Source organism: Sapajus apella, unplaced genomic scaffold (genome assembly GCF_009761245.1).
Source record: "Sapajus apella isolate SASKATOON/1434 unplaced genomic scaffold, GSC_monkey_1.0 scaffold9, whole genome shotgun sequence".
Classification (NCBI taxonomy): Eukaryota; Metazoa; Chordata; class Mammalia; order Primates; family Cebidae; genus Sapajus; species Sapajus apella.
Window position 1 is genome coordinate 44673727 of NW_022436949.1, and position 21338 is coordinate 44695064.

At 40.4% G+C, this 21338-nt stretch overlaps 1 protein-coding gene and 1 non-coding gene across 29 annotated transcripts in view; one reads left to right on the forward strand and one right to left on the reverse strand.

The window, feature by feature from the left end:
- Nucleotides 1-21338, reverse strand: part of DOCK9 (dedicator of cytokinesis 9) — a 297719-nt gene that overhangs the window by 213522 nt on the left and 62859 nt on the right. For 8 of the 28 annotated variants that reach the window (XM_032277538.1, XM_032277543.1, XM_032277554.1 and 5 more), the window contains exon 1: nucleotides 10393-12634. The exons of 8 other annotated variants lie outside the window; for them this stretch is intronic. In XM_032277538.1, the coding sequence (XP_032133429.1) occupies nucleotides 10393-10554 (162 nt within the window). In that variant the 5' untranslated portion in view covers nucleotides 10555-12634. Of the gene's footprint in view, nucleotides 1-10392; nucleotides 12637-21338 lie in introns of those variants that run through there. 12 more of the 28 variants (XM_032277568.1, XM_032277533.1, XM_032277539.1 and 9 more) reach the window with 5 other exon arrangements.
- On the forward strand, nucleotides 19892-19999 carry LOC116551425. Its single transcript, XR_004268922.1, has one exon. It is a non-coding gene; the product is annotated as a U6 spliceosomal RNA (small nuclear RNA).

Consider the following 21338-nt stretch of genomic DNA (forward strand, 5'->3'; position numbering starts at 1 on the left):
TTATATATAAAAGAAAAACCAGAATGCACTCTTCCTCTAAAAAGGTACGATACATTTCCTGCAGATGTGAATAGACTTTGTTTGGAAACTCTGCCAGCACCTTTGCTTATATTTTGCCAGGACTCCTTTTGTTAGCAAAGACCGGATATATTAAAAAAAAAAAAAAAATTAGATTCAAGTCAAGGTTACTTGAGGATGCAGCTGCCACACTGGAATTTTTCTTTCATCAAAATGCCCCAGAGAGTCCGTATAAAGACAAGCTTGATCTATTTTACAAACAGGCTATTTTCTGAGGAAACAAACCTACAAATATAATTAACTTTACACTTAAACCTTAACCCTTAGCTCCTGAATCTTAACCAATATGTTTTATAAAATTACTTAATTCAGCAATTTATGCAGTATAGTCTATTATGTCTTTAAATTATAGAATTTATGTCTCTCCATAAATTTCTTATTTTCATTTTTCCTGAATTGCAATTAAACTGACAGCTGGATAACTGATAGCTTACTTCTATAGTGCATAGAGAATACTAAAGAAAAAAATGGAGGGTGGGGGAAAAGAGAAAGGCTTTAGGGTTCTCTTCCAATGGCTGCAAAGCTTAGTATATAACAGAACACAAAAGATAATAAAGGCAGTCTCACAAACCACTGAGTAAGGAATGGATTATTCAACATGAAACTGGGAAAAATGTGTATCAAAGTAGAGTAGGAAATCAAATTAGGATCTCAAACTATATATCCAAATAAATTCTAAATCTACTAAAGCAGGGCACAGCAAACTTTTTGCAAAGAGTCAGCTAGAAAATATTTCAGGTCAGCTGATAACATTTATCAGCTGACTTAAATGAGTCTCTGTCCTAATGACTCAACTCTGGCACAATTGAAGTAGGCCCAGACAATATAAAAATAAACAAGTGTGGTTATGTGGCAATAAAACTTTATTTACAAAAAGATTGCAGTCCAGATTTGCCCCATAGATGCAGTTTGCTAACCCTGAGGGGAAAAGACAAATAGTAAATAAACAAACAAATTCCAAAAGAAAATACTGGTATCTGATCTCAGATAGGCAAGAATTTCTAAGCATAAAAGGAATGGAAGAAACCACAGAGGAAAAGATGGTTACGTATACCATATACATTCAAACTTCAGTTAGTAAAATAAGTACCATAAAGAAATTAAACAAAATCAAAATGCAAATGACAAAACAGAGAAACACTTGATGAATATAATGAAGGATTCAGAGTTTGAAAGGTATATCTTTTGTTTCTCAAACTGGCAAAAATGATGCTAGCCATGATCACATATTTAAAAAAGCACGAATAGTCACAGCTGCTAGGAATGTAACTGGGATCAATCATCATGCAATAAAACAAGATGCCTTAATAGGCCTTTAAAAATTAATTATTGCCTTCACAAGTTCACTTTTATAAATCTAGCCTACAAGAATAATTATAGATCCACACAAAGATTTTTGGGTAAAGATGTCTTCTGTAATCTCAATTTATAACAACCTAAATACCGAACAACAGAGAAGTATTTAAATAAATTCAAGTACATATATTACAATGGAATACTATACATATGTTAATCATGTTTTAGCAGAACATTATGGGCATAAAAAATGCTCATAATAAGATGGTAAAAGTGAAAAATGCATCAGAAACTTTTTATGGATGGTTATTCCATTTTTAATATTTGCATAAGCAGAGAAAAATATCAGAAAACATATGCCACAAATTAAGCAGCTTTGATTTCCGAGTTGTGGGGTTATGGGTGATTTTTGTTTTCCTCTTATTCTCCTTTGTAGTCTCTACATTTTCTACAGTATTTATGTATTCTAAATATGAAAGACAACAAATGTTACTTTTAAAAAGCAAAAAGCATGGCAGGGCATGGTGGCTCACAACTGTGATGCCAGCACTTTGGGAGGCCAAGGTGGGCGAATCACTTGAGTTCCGGAGTTCAAGACCAGCCTGACAACAAGGTGAAACCCTGTCTCTACAAGAAATACAAAAAATTACCTAGGCATGGTGGTGCTTGCCAATAGTCCCAACTACTCAAGAGACTTAGGTGGCAGGATGGTTTGGACCCAGGAGGCGGAGGCTTTAGTGAGCCAAAATTGAGCCACTGTATTCCAACCTGGGTGACAGAGCCAGTCCAGGTCTCAAAAAAATAAAATTTGGCTGGACACGATGGCTCACACCTATAATCCCAGCACTTTGGGAGGCAGAGGCAGGCAGATCACAAGGTCAGGAGTTCGAGACCAGCCTGACCAACATGGTGAAACCTCATCTCTACTAAAATTACCTTGGCATGGTGGCATGCGCCTGTAATCCCAGCTACTCAAAAGGCTGAGGCAGGAGAATCGCTTGAAACCGGAAGCTGGAGGTCGCTGTGAGCCAAGATCATGCTAATATACTCCAGCCTGGGCAAAAGAGTGAAACTCCATCTCAAAAAAATAATAAAATTTAAAAATAAAAAAATGTAAAGCAAAAAGGTCTTTGCTTCTCACTAAGGCCATGGGAGAAACAGAAATCTACTTGAGCAAAGCAGTAGCAGCTTTATTCATCTGTTTCTACTCAGTATTTCTGCTGCTCTTTACTTCTGAATACCCATGAAATAGCTATTGCAACTTTTTTTTTTTTTTTTTGAGATGGAGTTTCACTCATGTTACCCAGGCTGGAGTGCAATGGCGCAATCTCGGCTCACTGCAACCTCCGCCTCCTGGGTTCAGGCAATTCTCCTGCCTCAGCCTCCTGAGTAGCTGGGATTACAGGCACGTACCACCATGCCCAGCTAATTTTTTGTATTTTTAGTAGAGACGGGGTTTCACCATGTTGACCAGGATGGTCTCGATCTCTTGACCTCGTGATCCACCCACCTCGGCCTCCCAAAGTGCTGGGATTACAGGCTTGAGCCACCGCGCCCGGCCGCTATTGCAATTTTAAAAGGAAGAAGACCTCTCAGAACAAACACATTCCAGCCCCCACAATGGAACATTTCAGAACTCTCCTGGGATGTTTAAGAATGCTCATAGTCATGCTTCCAGGAGTAGAGGCAAAATTAGTGCTAATTTGAAACCTGATATGACTGTGTTACTTGCCTAAGTATACAGCAATCTAAGTCACTGTATTCTGTTCGACAGGTAACCCCATCATCAGCCGCATAAATAGCAATAATGAAAACAAACTGCTTGAAGTTAGAAGAGGTAAACACAAACTTTCTTACGCTGAATTTTTTAAAATCTCAAAATAATCTTTCTGGAGGGCAGTCTGGCTATACATACCAAAATCCTTTAACAAGTAAATATATGTTGACCTACTCCAGATCTGGAAATCTGCTAAGAAAACAATTGGACAAATGTTTAAAGTATATATGCATAGATATTTATCACAACATTTATAACTGGAAAGGAAAATAGAACAGAGGGTATAGGTCAAATAAAATATGTTATAGCCATAAAATGAAATGACACCATTAAGAATGAGACATAAATGTCCGTTCATTGACATGAACAGATGTTTGATATATTGCAGAGTCTCTTTAAAGCAAGATACAAGACTAAATAACATAACAACATTCTTCTTATACTCTACTTGTATCTTAGTCAGCCAGCTAAAGCTGCTATACAAAATACTATGGAGTGGGTGGCTAAGCAACAGAAATGTATTTTCTCACTGTTCTAAGACTGGAAGTCTGAGATCAAGGTGCCAGTATGGTCAGGCCCTGGTGAAGGCTATCTTTGGCTTCTTCCAGTGTCCTAACTTGGGGGGGGGGGGTCCCAGGAGGTCCCCTTCCTCTTTTTATAAGGCCACAGTACTATAAGATTAGGGCCACACCCTTATGGCCTCATGTACCCTTAATTACCTCCTAAAGACCTTATTGCCAAACACATTCCCGTTCAGGGTTAGAGCTTCAACATATGAATTCGAGGGGGGAACACAATTCAGTCCATTGCAACTTGTCACTTTTTTTTTATGAATAGTGCTATATATGAATGAAATCTGGAAAGGTTATGTCTCAAGATGTTTAAAATAGTGGCTGCCTCTGTGTTACCGGACACTGGCATGCTTGGTTTCTACGGTAAGTGTGTATTACTAGTTCATAGCTTAATAAACATTAACACAAACGAATCCCACTAATAAGTAAGACAGTATATTTTAACAAAGCACTGGGGAAAGGTCTGGTCCTCTCTCGCGCTCACACACATTGGCTGCACTCACAAAAAGCAGCCACAATAGAACAAGGCAGTCTGTTATGACACAGGAAATGGATCGAGGAACCAGAGCAGACTGTTTCTTGAAAACATCAGCCCATTTTCTGTTGTGATCAAAACAGATAACAAAATCCACCAGGTATTGTTAGGAAAAATATTAGAAATAAAATGGAAAACATAGCCTACCCAAAGCCATATTGCTGTGACCAGACCTGGAGCCAAGAAGTGTTCTGGCACCAGAAGGCAGCCAAGCAGCCTCCAGGCCTTCATGACACCTCGGAGCATATAAAACCGATACAAATGTACAAGAAAAAGCCATGAGAACACTTAAGGTAGTCAAGATCTAGCCTCTACTTTCCCTACCTGCCTCCAGCTGACAGGTATTATTATTCCATTTTCACATACCTTGTCACTGATTATATCACTTATCTCTCAGCCAGCCCTTGGGATCCCACCTGTCCCTACCCCCAAACACACACACAAGCAGGATGGGGGCTCTCAGGGGTGAGAGAGCATATCATCTTCAACTCTGCTGTCTTTGCACAGTGCACACATTCAACAAATGAATGTTAAATAAGTACATGATCAATTAAAGGATTTTCATAGCCTGTAGGTTTTTCTCATTAGAAAAGCCTGTTTAGCCCTTTGGTACTGTTTGGGGAGATAAAGTGGTCTGATAAAAGTTTATAACAGTAATAAAGGCTGAAGACATTTAGGAAATCTTGTAATGGTAGAGAGATGAAAAACTTCAAAGTTTTAAAGCCATAAGGCAAAAAGAAATGAAATATTAATTTACATTGGGTAAAATTATAGCTGCATTATCCCAACATGTCACAAAAGAAACTGAAGACAAGTTGGTTTTCTGCTCTTGTGACAAGCACTTTCCTTGTATTACTGCTCTTTATTAAGCAACTGACAGGGTCCTAGCTGCTGTTAAAGTTCTAACCAAGCAAGTTCTTCCACTTCAGTTATAACTGGCACAAACAGAACATGCTGAGAATAATCCAACAGCTCTTCAATTCTTCCACAGCTACTTAAAGTAGAATATGATATTGCTAGCTATGAGTAAAATAGGTCAATCCTAGCCAATAAAGCTAGGCCTATCACAAACAAGGAAAAATGGAATTGACAATGTGTTTTGTTTCAGCTCAAGCTTCCCAACCTCCGCTAGAGACTCTGGGAGCCATCCCTTCCTGTCCTCAGGCAGTACCTGTGTGTCCCATGTGTCAGCATCCCCATCATTTTTGAACACTCAGCACAGATAAGCAATCAAGATTGCTTCCTAAATGAGTTGAAGTAATACAGGCAATTAATCAGAAAAGGGGAAATACTTTAGGAAAAATCTATACTCAGGAATAAAATCTTCCCAAATCAGTCTTGTCCCTCAACTGTGGTAGAATTATTAGTCAAAATGTAGGTGTCTATACTTGAAATTCAGCCTATCCACAACTGCCCAGATAAGTACATCTCCTAGTGTAGCACCCACCCTGTGGCTGATTCACCGTTTAAATATAAATTCCAGTAGGAGCCTGAACAGCCCCAGTATTACAAAGCTAAATCCTGCACTCAAGACATCTGTTTGTTACTTCAGAGACATCCTTAGTGATGGTAAAAAGGCTTTTTCTTCACAATATGCATCTCTATTATCTTTTTTCCCTTTCTGAGACAGAGTCTCAGTCAGTCACCCAGGCTGGAATGCAATGGCGCAATCTCAGCTTACTGCAACCTCTGCCTCCCAGGTTCATGCAACTCTCCTGCCTCAGCCATCCAAGTAGCTGGAATTACAGGAATGTGCCACCATGCCCAGCTAATTTTTGTATTTTTAGTAGAGACAAGGTTTCACCATGTTGGCCAGGCTGGCCTCAAACTCCTGACCTCAAGTGATCCACCCACCTTGGCCTCCCAAAGTGCTGTGACTACAGGTGTGAGTCACCGTGACTGGCCTTACCTTTTAATTTATATTGTAATTTATTCCAAAAGGATTTAAAGTTACTTACATATACACATAATACAATTTTAAAGTATTTTAATAAACAGAGGAGAAAAAGCAGGCTGATAAAATGGCAGGTCATACAAGAAAATAAGCAAAGTTGAAGGGCAATATAAAAGTCATTTTGAAAAAGCCTAGATACCTGCTAGAATTTGGTCATATGTTTGGAAATAAGCTTTAACAGTTAACTGATGACTTGGCTGGCATCAGTTACACAAGCCATAATTTATATAAAATAAAAACAAAGTAGTTGTCATGAAAAGCACAACCATTCATATTAGGAAGAGAAGAAATTTATTCCAGGGCTCCTAATAAAGGGAACACCAAAAAACAGAAATGACAAGCATAGTAGCTAACAATTAGCACTTATGTGCAAGACACTGACCTAAGAACTTTAGACATATTCACTCATTTAATAACCCTCTGAGGCAAGTACCATTATTATCTACAAATAGCAGATAAGGAAACTGAGGAACAGAGTGGTTAAGTAAATTGCCCAAAGTCACACAACTATTAAGTTGTGAATTTAAGAGGACTCAAACCTGGTCCTCTGGCTCCAGTATCAGCATTTTTTTTTTAAGACAGGGTCTCCTTCTGTCAACAGGGCTGGAGTGCAGTGGTACAATCACAGCTCACCATAGCCTCCATCTCCAGGACTCAAGTGATCCTCCAGCCTCAGCATCCCAAGTAGCTGGGACTACAGGCATGCACCACCACGCCCAGCTAATCTTTGTATTTCTTGTAGAGACAGGGTTTCACCATGTTGCCCAGGCTGGTCTTGAATTCCTAGGCTTAGGCTGTCTACCTGCCTTAGCCTCCCAAAGTGCTGGGACTACAGGTGTGAGCTATGGCACCCAGTTCAAAGTCAGCACTCTCACCCACCACCCACAGTGCCTCTTGCCATTCCAATAACAAGTAAGCAACGCCCTCAACAACATCCTTATAGTAGATACCACTTTCTTAAGATGTTCTTCCGTATAGCCCAAGGAAAAAAACACAAAGCTGAGTTCAGCAACAGAAATTCCACTGAGGACAAAAGAGGCAGTTCAGGCATGTGGTTCTCTGACAGACGGATAGATATTTGGGACGTTCAGAGTCTTCAGAAGAACAGGGGGCCTCAAGCCCTTCAAGCCATCCTTCATAAACGTTATATTCTATCCATAAAGGCTGGGTACGCACTGAGTAGCTGAAGTGGAGGTTATGCTTTCTGAGGGCAGGTGAAATACAGCTCTTACCTGATGACAGTTAAGGCAGAATCACAGGCTGGAGTCACCACCTGAGCTGGAGGTAGGGCAGACATCCTATCCAAGATGAGAAACCTGGTGCAAACCCACATATGAAGAAGTCAGCCTATCTTTGCATGGGGGTGACCCAAGCAAGTACCAGTGGGCAGGGCTCCCTTAAGAAATAGCTTAAGTGGCTCAAACTAAAGGACCATAAGGTCCCCAAATGCCTGCATAGGTCTCAGTAGAGGTAGTCTGGACAATATCCACTTGTCAGTCATTACCACGGCAAGCCCACAGACATTCAGCCATGAACCACACAACTTCTTGGTGTGGTGCTGTGACAGAAGGGTTAGAAGCACACCTCTAGGGAGCGGAATGGTCAACAGGCTCGGAGAGATCATTAACGGTGAGCCAGTTAAATTTTTTAAAAAAACACACATTTTGGCTTTAGAAAAAGTGATTTTTAACTAATCTTCTTGGTAGCTTCTCCAAGTTCAACTTCAGGACTGTAAAAACCATTTCATCAGTATTCCCTCATTGACTGAGCATTTACTATAGAGCCAGGCACTGTTCTAGCTATTAGGAGTGAACAAAACACAAAATCCCAATCATCAATCAGATACTTTTTTTTTTTTTTTTGTAATAGGGTCTTCTTTGTTTCCCAGGCTGGAGTGCAGTGCTGCACTCACAGATCACTGTAAACTTGAACTCCTAGGCTCAAGTGACCCCCTGCTTCAGCCTTTTGAGTAGCTGAGACTACAGGTATGCACCAACATATGTCTGGCTAATTTTTTTTGGTGGCGTGGGGGTAGAAATGAGATCTCACTATGCTGTCCAGGCTGGTCTTGAACTCCTGGCCTCAAGCCATCCTCCTGCCTTGGCCTCCCAAAGCACTAGGATCACAGGCATAAGCCACCACATGCCTGGCCATGAATCTTGTTCTTGTACTATAAGTGTACTCTTACTAACACTTACTAATTACTATTACTACACTTACGCTGTTATTCTGGACTAAGAGTATATCAGGTGAAGAAGAAACTACACAGGGTCTGGGGAAAGGGTGTGCCAGAGCCATTTCAGGGGGTCACAGGAGCCTCACTGAGAAGGGGGTCTAAGCAAAGGCCAGGCAATGAACAGTGCAATTCCTGGTGGAGATGTCCTAGGAAGTGGAAACAGCAAGGCAGCCTGGGTGCTCAGAGCGAGGTGAGGAAGGAGCAGAAAAGAGAGAGGCACACAGGTGAAGAGAAGGAGGGAGTGCTAGGCAGTGCTGGAGATGGGGCTGGAGGCCACTGTATTTGACCCCGCATTTGACCCTGAGTGGCAGAAGGTCCGGAGCAGAAGAGTGACATGGCCCGACTTCTTTTCAGAGGGCCACTCTGCTGCACGGAGAAGAGGCTGCAGAGGGCAAGGACGGCAGCAGAAAGACCAGTGTGGAATGAGGGTGCATCTTTCCATTCAGCAGCACCTCTGCTACATGCACGGACGGCCTGCTACTGCAGGCAAGGGCGGTGGGCAGAGAGCAACCAACAGGATGCATGGCAGCAGTGTTCCAGAATCCCAGACCCAGAGCTCTGACAGAGCCCCTGGCAGGTTACTCTTCTCCCAGGCAATACAAGAGAAAAGAAAAACATGCAGAATCCCTTAAAGTCAGGTTAACCAAAGACGAGTCTGGCCTGAGGGAGCAGAAGCTTGCCGCATGGGAGGGGCATTGCCATTACTGGCCCAAGTAGGTGCCTGGCTTCCAGGTTATGGATACACTAATGGAACAGAGTGCTATAAGGAGCTAGTCCTTCTAATCTCTGATACCAGTTATTCACAAAAGCATATTCCAAAATATATCAGAGCTTAAAATATTTAGCAGTTAATATAGCACCACTTAAATTCCAACTATACATAACACTGACTTGCAAAATGCATCTGATGTCTTGACTGATGCTCTCCTTTCTTCCTCCCACATATTGCAAGTGCTGACATAAGAACCTCCATAAAATGCATCCCCTCTCTGGGTTCCCACAAGGCTGGGGCCACCCAATCTGATCACAAGGGCGTATGGCATGCCAATACCACCTTCTCAGTCTCAGATGGTAGCCTCACCAGCCAGGAAGGGGCTCAGTGCTTCCACACACTTCTCTGTACCAAGCAGCTGCTGGTAAGACACACACACAGAAACTCTGAGATATATTTGTCCCAACTCATTTTGACAAAAGCTGTGATAAGAACAGAAGGAAAAATGGCAAGGCATCCTGAGGGAGGAGGAGACCCATATGTGGCTCCCCACAAGCCTGGTGCTGGTGGGAGGGCCACAAGAGGCACACCCATCTGTGACTTGACACCTCTTCATACCTGATAAATGGACAGAACACAGAAGTGTCACGTCACACTGCGCTTCCTCTCACTCTCAAGACCCTCCACCCCAAAGCATGTTAAGTAGCTAGATTTTTTTTTTAATAAAACTATAAATATTTGTCTTTTACCCATCATAGTTTTCTTTCATGCTCCCTTTAAATTTCTCCCCTGGAATCAAGGACTGACCATAAGCCATTAGTAAGAAAAACCTAGCCAACTAGAAGACTGGGATGTAAAGTAGATAAATAATTCACTATCACTGGGAGAGGGTTCACATACATAATACCCTAAATATACACTTCACCATGTATTATTTCTAGGACTATACCAAGAACATGTAAGCTGATAAAGCTACATTAGAAAACTATTCTTTAATCAAATATCTTATTCCTTTCTCTGTATGTATTTAGCTTTGATCAATCCATGGCATTCTCACACATACAAACACTCCATAATTTAATCTTAAGGCCACTAATTACCCATTTATACACACAGACTACATATATATATATATGTACATTGAAATAAATAAATATATTTGCTTTACAAGTAAAGAACAGCTTATTCTAACACCATTAAACTACTTGTTAATTAAGCAAGACAGCATTTACCAGCCAGGAGGAGATCAATAGTTCTGAATCTTCTTTTGTCCAATTGTATGCTGTATATTCAAGGGCATTATTCTCTCCTTGCTGTTTGCACATATAAGCACAGTTTCTTTCAAAAACGGTGCGGATGCCTTTAAACAGAATCACACTAGTAGTGCAACCCATCCCCAAGGTGTGGATGTTCAGATTTTTAGCAATCTCTACTCCATCTCCACATCCTCTTCCTTGGCTCTTCCGAAACAGGCTCCCGCTGTACCATCTTCATGACAAGCAGTCACCGGTACCGGAACAGAAGGGAAGCTCTGAGCTGCCGTACTAGAATCCGCTCCTGCTCAACAGCCTGACAAAAAACCCAGGCTCCGAGTGTAAAACAGGAGGGGTGGTGCAAACACAAGATGACACACCTCAGATGCACCAAAACCTTTAAAGTATCGTTTTTCTAGCTGATTGCTTCACTCTTAATACCAAAGAACAAATAAGCAGGAGATTTACATGTGGCTACTGGAAAACTGCCGGCTTCTGTGATTTGCTTGGGATTGTTCTGAATCTCAGAACCTGCCCAAAATGAAAAAGACAGTGCCAGACAGCCACACTGCTGCAGATGCTGCTGGAAGGCACAAAGAATGTTCATCTGCTGCAAGAAATCACTCTCCCAGAATGCTTAGCCTAGCATCTATATTAGCAAACATCTCTTTCCTTGACCTAAATATGCTGTTTATTTAATTCTGCATCAGCAGGAAACAGAGAAGCAAAGGGAAAAAAAAGTCCAAAAAACGAGTGAAATCGCTAAGATGACTGCTGCTATGGAAACATGTGCAAGCCCACTTCAAACAACCTTTTGCATGTATGGGTAACAGCTTGCTGACAGCAAGCCACAAGGGAACACAACATTGCTGTGTCGATCTTGACTTCAGCCCACCTCTACTCTTTGCTAGAGAGGGCTAGCAAGACTACACTGCCTAAAAGGATTTTCCTATTTCTGGTAACCAAAGATGCAAATGAGAACATGAATAAAGGGCTACCCAGTCTGACTAGATGCATGCCTTCTGAAGCAGTGCTCCAGTGTGCAATGGGAAATACATGCCGAGGTCTCAACAGTCAGCATGATTATGTTTGGTGTGTAAGTAATCCAACTCCTTCTGCTGAACTCAGTGCACTATACCACCTCATGTGAATTTTTGGGAATGGCTAACAGGGAAGCTTGTCAATGATATGATACCAAGTTGGCTCTTGCCATTTTCCTTCCTCAACAATGAAAGGCTAACTCTGTAAAAAGACCATGCTGCGCACACAGGAAAACCTTTGCCAGCCAAAATATGTTAACTAGGAAAAAAGTTAACCATCGTTTAAAATCCACTCTGATATTACTCCTTATTCCACAAGGCAACAGATAGTTTCATTTTCTCTCTACAGATTTGTAAGTTGGAGTGAATCATACTGATTGAGTACCTGGGGGCTGTGTAAACGTGTGCATGTACTAAAATCATACTTGTAGGGAATACCATCCAGGCATGTGATCCCACCATGTCTGTTTTCTCTAAGGAGTAGTTTAGCCACTGGGACCCAGAAAAAAGCAAAAATCTAGGCTTATTCTCTCTCCTGTGTTTTTATGCAAAGTGTGTCTAATAGCTATACAAGATCAAACAAGGGGAGTTGTTGGCCACATGCACAAAACAGGATGACCCTCTCTGGTCTAGAGCATTCCACTTCCAAAGGGTGATTCTGTTAAAACAGAGCTAATAGTGTTCAAGATTACACCCATGTTGTGATATTAGGAGAGTCTTCATGCGACATCACAATGCTGGCAGATAAACAACATAGAAACTCATCTACCCAGAAACTGAATATTGGAGACTATAAGACACTAAACACATGGATTAAATGTCAGTTTTGAGAATTCAGAAAATCTACCAATTAACCTGACTCCCGTACAGCAAGAGAAATACCTTTAAAAGCAATCGTTCATTCAATATGTATCAAGAGAGTATCTGGAAATTTAAAATTAATTTGTTATTGTTATTACACATTTTAGACATCCTGCCTGCAGAAGCCAAGGAATATTATTTGAGATACAAAAGATTATGTCTGAACTTTACCAAGAATTACAAACGATAACCAAGCATATTGGAAGCTGCTGGTATATGCCGTTTGATTTACTTTTAGAACCCTCAGTTAGTGTTTAAAACAAGAGTCTAAATCAGAGTTGTCCAATCTTTTGGCTTCCCTGGACCACATTAGAAGAAGAAGAACTGTCTTGGGCCACACATAAAATACACTAACGCTACTGACAGCTGATGAGCTTTTAAAAAAAATATCATAATGTTTTAAGAAAGTTTACGAATTTCTGTTGGGCCACATTCAAAGCCATCCTGGGGCACATGTGGCCTTCGGGCTATGGGTTGGACAAGCTTGGTCTAAATGGTCTCATCACAAAAAAAGAAAGAAAAAAGGTAACTAAAAGAGGTGTTAGCTAATTTGACTGTGGTAATCATTTCACAATACGTATGTATATCAAATCATTATATTATATACCTTAAATTTATACAATGTCAATCATACCTCAATAAAACTAAAAAAGATAAATAAAAGTAAAAACTAAATTAAAAAAAAAAAACAATGAGACAGAATGAAACAATTTCCTAACTCATTCAAAGGAAAAAGCAATGTTTTCTGGAAATAAATTAATTAAATGATATGGTTTGAATGTGTCCCCCAAAGTTCATGAGTGAGACACTTAATCGTCCATGGACAGTGCTGGGAAGTGGGACCTTTCAGTAGTGATTAGGGCAGAGCCTCACTGTTGAATGGTGTTCTCAAGAGCGGGTTCCCAATAAAAGAATGAGGTCAGCCCCCTTTCTCTCTCTCACTCTTGTATGTTCTCTTTTCGTTCCACCTTTCACCATTCACCAGAGGATGACGTGGTATAAAGACCCTCACCAGCTGCTGCCATGCTCTCACCCCTTCCAGACTCCAGAACAGTGGGACGATAAATTTCTGTTCATTATAAATCACCCTGTTTGTGGTATACTGTTACAGCGGCAGAAAAAAGACTAAGACATATACACATCAAAGCAACTTGTACCAAATTCCAAGTATTAATCATTTGCCAACCAACAAAATTAGTGGGCTCTTGAAAAGCAACAGAACATATTTAGAGTGAAGTATTCAAAAACAGGTCTCATGATAATAGAAACAAAACAAAATGAGTAATTCAAAAGGTATGTTTGGTTTCACTGACTTTTCTGTATCAGAATGAACTTGAGTTGTGCTAAAATGAAAATTATCATGAATTTCATCAGAGGACATGAATAGATGGATGGTATCTATTGGCAACCAGTGCAGCCACCTAAAAGTACATTTCAATTTGGAGATCACATTTACTCTCCCATCTTTAAATGTCACTTCTAATTTATACAACTCCTAAGACTAAATGTCTGCCTTTGAATCCCTTTTGAGATGCAGGCCCAAGTCTTTCCTCTCCTGCTAATACTGACACCTGACTCTCCCACCATCTCTCCCTCAGATGTTCCAAATGAATTACCCTTTAAGATGACAAACTCATACAGCACATCCACACAATGGAACATCATTCAATCACAGGCAGGAACAAAGCACTGATTGCATGCCACTACATGAGCTAGCCTAAACCATTATGTGAAGTGAAAGAAGCCAGGCACCAAAGACCCCATATTGTATTACCCAAATGAGATGTCCAGAACAGACAAATCCATATAAACAGAAAGTAGATTAGTGATTATGTAGGGCTGGGAGACCAGGAAATATGGGGTCACTGCTAGTGGGTATGAGGTTTCTTTTTAGGGTAAAGAAAATGTTCAGAAATTAGACAGTGTTTCTAATATATATTCTCAAATGTATATATAATCTATATACACATACAGCCTGTGACTACTGAATTGAACACATTTATGGCATGTGAATGTAATTTTTTAAAAGTGACCAGACTTTTGGTGCTCTGAAGCCTCATTGCTCCTTCATCCCTTTCTGCGTACCTCTAGGCAGGCAGAGAGGAAAGTCCAGGTGGCTCCCTCTTAGGGCACCAGCAGTAAATTCAAACCCTTCAATGGGAACCCTCACTCCACACCATCCCCCCATAACCATTCAAATAATGCTAAGCCAGTCTCCTTCCCCTGTTCTCTGAAGCCATTGTAGGACCCCTTGGGAGCTGCCCTGGTCTCCCCGGAAAGTCTCATTATAGGAGTAATAAACCTTTTCACACCCTCTTAGGGTGTGTCTGATGTTAGCTGACTCAATATCTAAAGCAAATGTGGCCAAGTGGAGGAGATACATCCCATTCCTGTGGAGTGGCCCCCAATAGTGAATTCTACCTCAAAGCTGCTATTAAGAATGGGGGTGGGGGAGGCCGGGTCCGGTGGCTCACACCTGTAATCCCAACACTTTGGGAGGCCAAGGCGCGGGGATCACCTGAGGTCAGGAGTTCGAGACCAGCCTGGGCAACATGATGAAACCACAACTCTACTAAACATACAAAAAATTAACCGGGCATGGTGGCATGTGGCTGTAGTCCCAGCTACTCGGAAGGCTGAGGCAGGAGAATCGCCTGAACATGGGAGGTGGAGGTTGCAGTGAGCCCAGATAGCACCACTGCACCTCAGCCTGGGCAACAAAGTGAGACTCTGTTTCAAAAAATTAAAAAAATTTAAGAATGGGGGTGGGGAGAACAGCACCTAGTCTGCCCACGCCATAGGCTATCCAGTTCAAATAAGGTAACAGGAGAGAAGTCAACCAAGAAATTGCTAGAAATATGTTCAGGACCTATTGCCTTATACTTCACAAAGGATTTACTGTGTAACCTAAACAGGCACCTTGTTTGATAAATTCAACAATTTCTGAACATTGTTTTGGTCCCACTTCTCAGGAATATACTAAACCACATAACATGGGAGGTGGCTGGGGCTGCCCTCAGGGTGTGCATTTTACACCCTGGGAAAGGAGCTCCAGGCTGTTCAAACCCCCAGAAAGCCTGCACAGAAAATAAATTCAGGTTAAGACCTGCTGGCCACTTGGTGGTCACAACAAACCTCAGCCATGCCCATCCTTTGAGCCCCCACAAAGCTTAGGCATCTGGAGCAGCTGTTCCCACTTACAACTCTCTTTGCCAAATTTCTGTTTTAAATGTATTCTAACAGACAAATGAGTTTGATTGGTAGATGTATTTACTACTCTTCCAGGAACATGTGAATAAAGAGGAATCTAGAGTGACAGCTAAAAAATCTAGAACTATAAACTGGGATATTGTATTTCAAACAGATAGAAGTCTTCTACTTATATCAGACCTGGGGTCTATCATAGGAGGCCAGGAAGGGAGAGGAATTCTCCCCATTCTGCAGTGGCTAGAAGGAAGATTTCACATAATGATACTACACATCATACACGATACAGCACACTTCACCAAGCCTAAATAAAGGGAGGACGGATCAGTCTAACACGTCATTCATTCTATTTAAATGCCATTATGAAAGGCAGTCCATTTGAAAAGCTTATTTTCATCTCTGACAGTCCATATTTCATAAAGCAAGGCAGTGAATTCTGCTGAGCAGAGAAACCTTATGTAAGTTGGTCTCTCAATGCTTCACTCCTTTTATAACCAATCAATATAATCAAATGTAATTAGAGTATCTGGCACAGAGCCTAGTGTATACCACATGCTCAATAAATGCTGGTCTTTCTTCTTCCTTTGTCCCAAATTAAATTGTTTTCTTCCCTGATAATGAGACAAAAGTAGGGTAATTCTTCTAAAAATACAACCATCTCATACAAAACTCAAATATATGAGAATTTCAGATATAGCAAACTCAAACAGCAAATTTTTTTTGTTGTTGAAAAAAATGATTTAAAGAGGGAAATGGGGATGTTGAAACATGAAAAAAAGAGTGAAGACAGCTTGTGAAATAAGGAGTGGAGCTTTCAGCAATGACCATTAGAAAAAGGCTTTTCTCCAAACACCGCATGCTCTTACTCATAAGTGGGAGTTGAACAATAAGAACACATGGACACAGGGAAGGAAACATCACACAGCGGGGCCTGTCGGGGGGTGGGGGCCGAGGGGAGGGAGAGAATTAGGACAAATACCTAATCCAAACGGGTCTTAAAACCTAGATGACGGGTTGATAGGTGCAGCAAACCACCATGGCAGATGTATACCTATGTAACAAATCTACACGTTCTGCACATTTATCCCAGAGCTTAAAATAAAAAAAGAAAAAGATTTTTTCTTTAAATAATGGAAATTAAGGAAGTATTATTGAATAAGGACCTATTAAATAAAAGTGTGACCTCTTACCATGATGCAGTTCGGGAACATAATCCTCAAAATTTAGACTTACTGCATATTTAAATTTATCCATCATCTATTATCCCTGTCTCAATACACAAGAGAGTTAGAACACTTGGAGATGTCTAGTACCAGTTACCATGAAGTTACAGAGGTGACGGGCAGGGCCAGAGGGCATAGTGTGGACAGGAGTTGTTGGACCCCTGTGAGAACTCAGGGCTATACTCCTTCTGCCTGGACCACTGTGAAGCAAAATATTTTTGCTAAAAATGTATCCCTAAAGTTATGATTGCATAAAATACTGAAGTCGGGCCTGTTGTTAATAGTGTTATTTAAGTGTTCCCCAAAGCAGAGAACACAAAGTAGCACAGGTTTCTCCACGTTGGTGCTCGAATGTCAGGGCGGCAAACAGTCCCTGTGGGCAGCTCTGAATGACTGGTGAGCTCGCGGAGTGACCAAGTGAAAGGAAGTGGAAGCAACCGGACCTAGCTCCAGGGAGCAAGGGGCCAGGGGTGTGAGGGGGGTGGGTCTTTCAGAGACCACAGTCACTCAAAGGAAATGGGAGAATCTTCCTTTTTCTGGTAGGAGATCAAGTTCAACAGCTTTTAAAATAACACAGGTCAGCCAGAAATGCTGGCACCTGCAATTCCAGCACTTTCGGAGACTGAGGCAGGAGGACTGCTTGAGCCCAGGAGTTCAAGACCAACCTGAGCAACATAGCAAGATCCCAGTCTATACAAAAAAAATTTTTTAATTAGCTGGATGTTATGGCACAAGCCTGTAGCCCAGCTACCCAGGAGGCTGAGGCGAGAAAATCACTTGAGCTCAGGAATTGAATGCCACACTGAGCTATGACTGTGCCACTGCACTCCAGCCTGAGAGACAGAGAGACCCTGTCTCTAAAAATCAATCCATTAATCCATCAATCAATCAGTCGGGTCTTCAAAAGGAAGAAAAGCTTAAGACAAACAACTTATTTGCTGGTAGGAATGTAAAATAGTGCAGCTGTTATGGAAAGCAGTATGGCGATTCCTCAAAAAACTAAACACAATTACCATGTGATCCAGCAATTTTACCTCTGGGAATAGACATAAGAAATGAAAGAAGGAGTTGAAGACAGATGTGCATACCCACGTTCATAACAGCATTATTCATAATAGCCAAGGGGTGAAAGCAACCTCAGCGTCCATCAGTGGATGAACACATACGTAAAATGTGGTATCTACACACACAATAGATTATTCAGCCTTAAAATGCAAGAAATTTTGCATATGCTACAAAATGGATGAAATTTGTGGACTCTGTGGTAAGTAAAATAAACCAGATACAACAGGACAAATGTTGCACGATTCCATTTAGATGAGGTATTTAGAATAGTCAAATTTACAGAAAGAGAAAGTAGCATGGTAGTTGCCAGAGACTGGGAGAAGGAAAATGAGGAGTTAGTGTTTAATGGGGTCAGAGTTGTAGCTTGGGAGGATAAAAAAGTTCTGGAGAAGAATAGTGATGATGGTTGCACAGCAATGTGAATGTCCCTAGTATCAATGTGATGTGTACACTTAAAAATAGTTAAGATGATAAATTTTATGTTACAGATATCTTACTATATTTTTACAAAATAGAAAACCAATTTGCTGGGCATTGTTTTCCAATCACTTCTAAAAACAGGTGAAGTGTAAGACCAGAGAAAAAAAGGAGGGTAACTGGTCTGTTCTCCTCCTCTCTCCCATGGCCTCTGAGTCCCTCACAAAGGAAAGATAAGCTACAGGATCTATCCCTGTTGTTAAGTAATGAATGACTGCACCGCACTTCCTGGAAAAACTCTTCCAACTATATATCGTCACAGAAAAAAGATAGGTGAGATTTAAATTTCTGATTCATAGACAACTTCCACTACTTTCATTGACAGCCATGAAATGAATAAACAAACAATGTACAAGGTCCAACTGACCCCTCAGCTCAGGAAGTTGCCAGAAATGGCAACTTAAATTACTGTTATAGGAGGTCATGGAGCAAAACCATGGTTTCAGAGGGAGCTCAGTTCTTTAAAGAAAAGCCAATAAATCCATAAAAGCTAATGCTATATCAAATGTAAGAAGCTGCCAAAGAGCACATCTATTGGCAAAGCTGTCGAGCATCAGTGAACACATCTGGAAGGGCTGATGGCACCAAGGATCACATGAGCGCAGGAAGCACCCATGGCCCCGCTGTAAATTAGACACTGGATGAAGAACAAGGAAGCAGGGCAAACTCAATGGCATAATGAAGTCAGAACTCAGGGACCTCTTCTTGGCCTCCACTAGCCATTCCCAAGGACATTCTACTTTAGGCAGACATCTGAAAAGATCACTTAATGGCAGGGCATACCAACTTTAAACAATAAAAGACATATAAAGTATAACTCGCATACAAATGCACCCTTGAAACTGTTCATGTTTTTCACATATGGAGTTATGGCTGTTGAAAAGTTGTTCTGACATGTGAAGAGATTAAAATTCAGATTCTACTACATCAATTACTTGTATCTTACATTTTAGCAGCTGACTGTTTTCAGTCTTTTACTGTCATTGTGGCAATATAGAAATGCTTTCTCAACAGAAGAAACATTCCTTGAGGGCAAAGAGGAAAACATAAAACATACATAAGATTTGAATTTGACATTTTTAAAGCTATTATAATTTGGTGAGATTTTCAATTAGATTAATCAAAAGTAATAATGATACTAATGTGGTTACCTCTCTAAAATATAGGAAGGAAAGTGCAATTTTTAAAAATAGTCCTATGTTTTTTTTAAAAGCAGTGTAAAAAGACAAAAAAAAAATATGCATTTGCTTGTCTTGGCTTATAATCAGGTTAAAAGGAACTAGACATTCCCTATTTCCCTGTTTATAGAAGCTCATAAAACTTACATTCTTTAGCTGATTCCTTACAAGGTTTTAATTTCTTTTCACAAAGACAAAATTCTGAACCTTCACAAGACTCTCTCTTATTTACAGACAATTGAGTTATGGCTTAACTGTAACTATGTTTTAAAAGAGTGTTACTTCAATCAAACAGTCTCTGATGCTTATGTGAATTTAACTAGGTCAAAGAAGTGGGAAAATTTAGGAGAAACTATCCTCCACATAAGAACTGGATGGATTATAATTATTGCTATCCCTCCTTGTCAATTAAAAAGAGATAGGTGCTTGCTTCAGCGCACATATACTATTATAAAATTAGAATGATAGAGAGAAAGACTAGTGTGGTCCCTGCACAAGGATAATAACACAAATTCATGAAGCATTCCATGTTAAAAAGAAAACAACAACAAAAACAGAACAGATAAGACAAAAATGATGGACAATAACCAAGTGAAGAGTCATTGGGGAAATGCAAATCAAAACTACAATGAGGTATCACTTCACACTCACTAGACGGCTAAAATCCAAAAGATAAGTATTGGTGTAGCAACTGGATTGGTGTACCAATTCAATTGGCTTTGCTCATCAAAATAACAGGTATTGGTGAGGATATGTTGAAACTAGACCCTCACACACTGTTGATGGGAATGTAAAACAGGGCAGCCGCTTTGGAAAATAGTCTGGCTGTTCTTTAAATGGTTAAACACAGGTTACCATATGATCTAGCAATCCCACTCCGAGATACCCAAAAACGTTGAAAATATATGTTCCCGCAAAAACTTATACATGAATGCTCTTAACAGCACTGTTCTTAATAAACAAAAATTGGAAATAACACAAATGTCCATGAACTGATAAATGGATAAACAACTGTAGAATACAATGAAATATTATACACCAATTTTAAAAGATGAAAACCCACAACATGGGTGACTCTTGAAAACATTATGCTAAGTGAAAGAAGCTAGGCATAAGGACCACATAGTGCTTGAAACCACATAGTGCGTGAATCCACTGCTATGAAATGTCCAGAACAGGCAACTCTCTAGAGTCAGAAAGCAGATTAACAATTCCCTAGGGCTAGGGAGTTGGGTGGGGCAGAGCTCTGGGGTGATGGCTAAGGGGTCCACTGTTCCTTTGGGAAGTAATAAAAATGTTCTAAAATTGACTATGGTGATGGATGCACAACTCTGAATATACTGAAAACCACTGAACATCTTAAATGGATGAATCATATGATGTATGAATCATATCCTGATAAAGGTGCTTCTTTAAAAAACAAGACGGCACATATCAAAGGGTATATCTATCCAAAGTGGAATTTCTCTTGAAAGTACCCTAACTTCAATACAGTTATCTTTCCAAAACATATCACTACCCCTAACACAGCAAATGCCCAGAAGCATTCCCAGCACTGCATATGCAGAAGAGAGGACAGCTAAGAATGGCTAAGATGATTTCTTCACCAAGCGCTGGTTAAAGCTATTCTGCTTTAAATTTAAAGAGCACTTAAGGGAAACCTTTTGTCTAATCAATAACTTTGGCTTATTTATTATGTTAGGCAAGATCTGGACCCGAGGGCCAAGCCATCTATCCCAATTCATTCAAAGAAATCTATTTTGCAGATATTTTCCCACAAATTTTTCATCTCTGCTTTAACCACAGAGCTCTCAAGATCCAAGAAAAAAATACCAATTGGAGAAAAAGTCGGAGGAGGGATGGAAAAAGGTTAA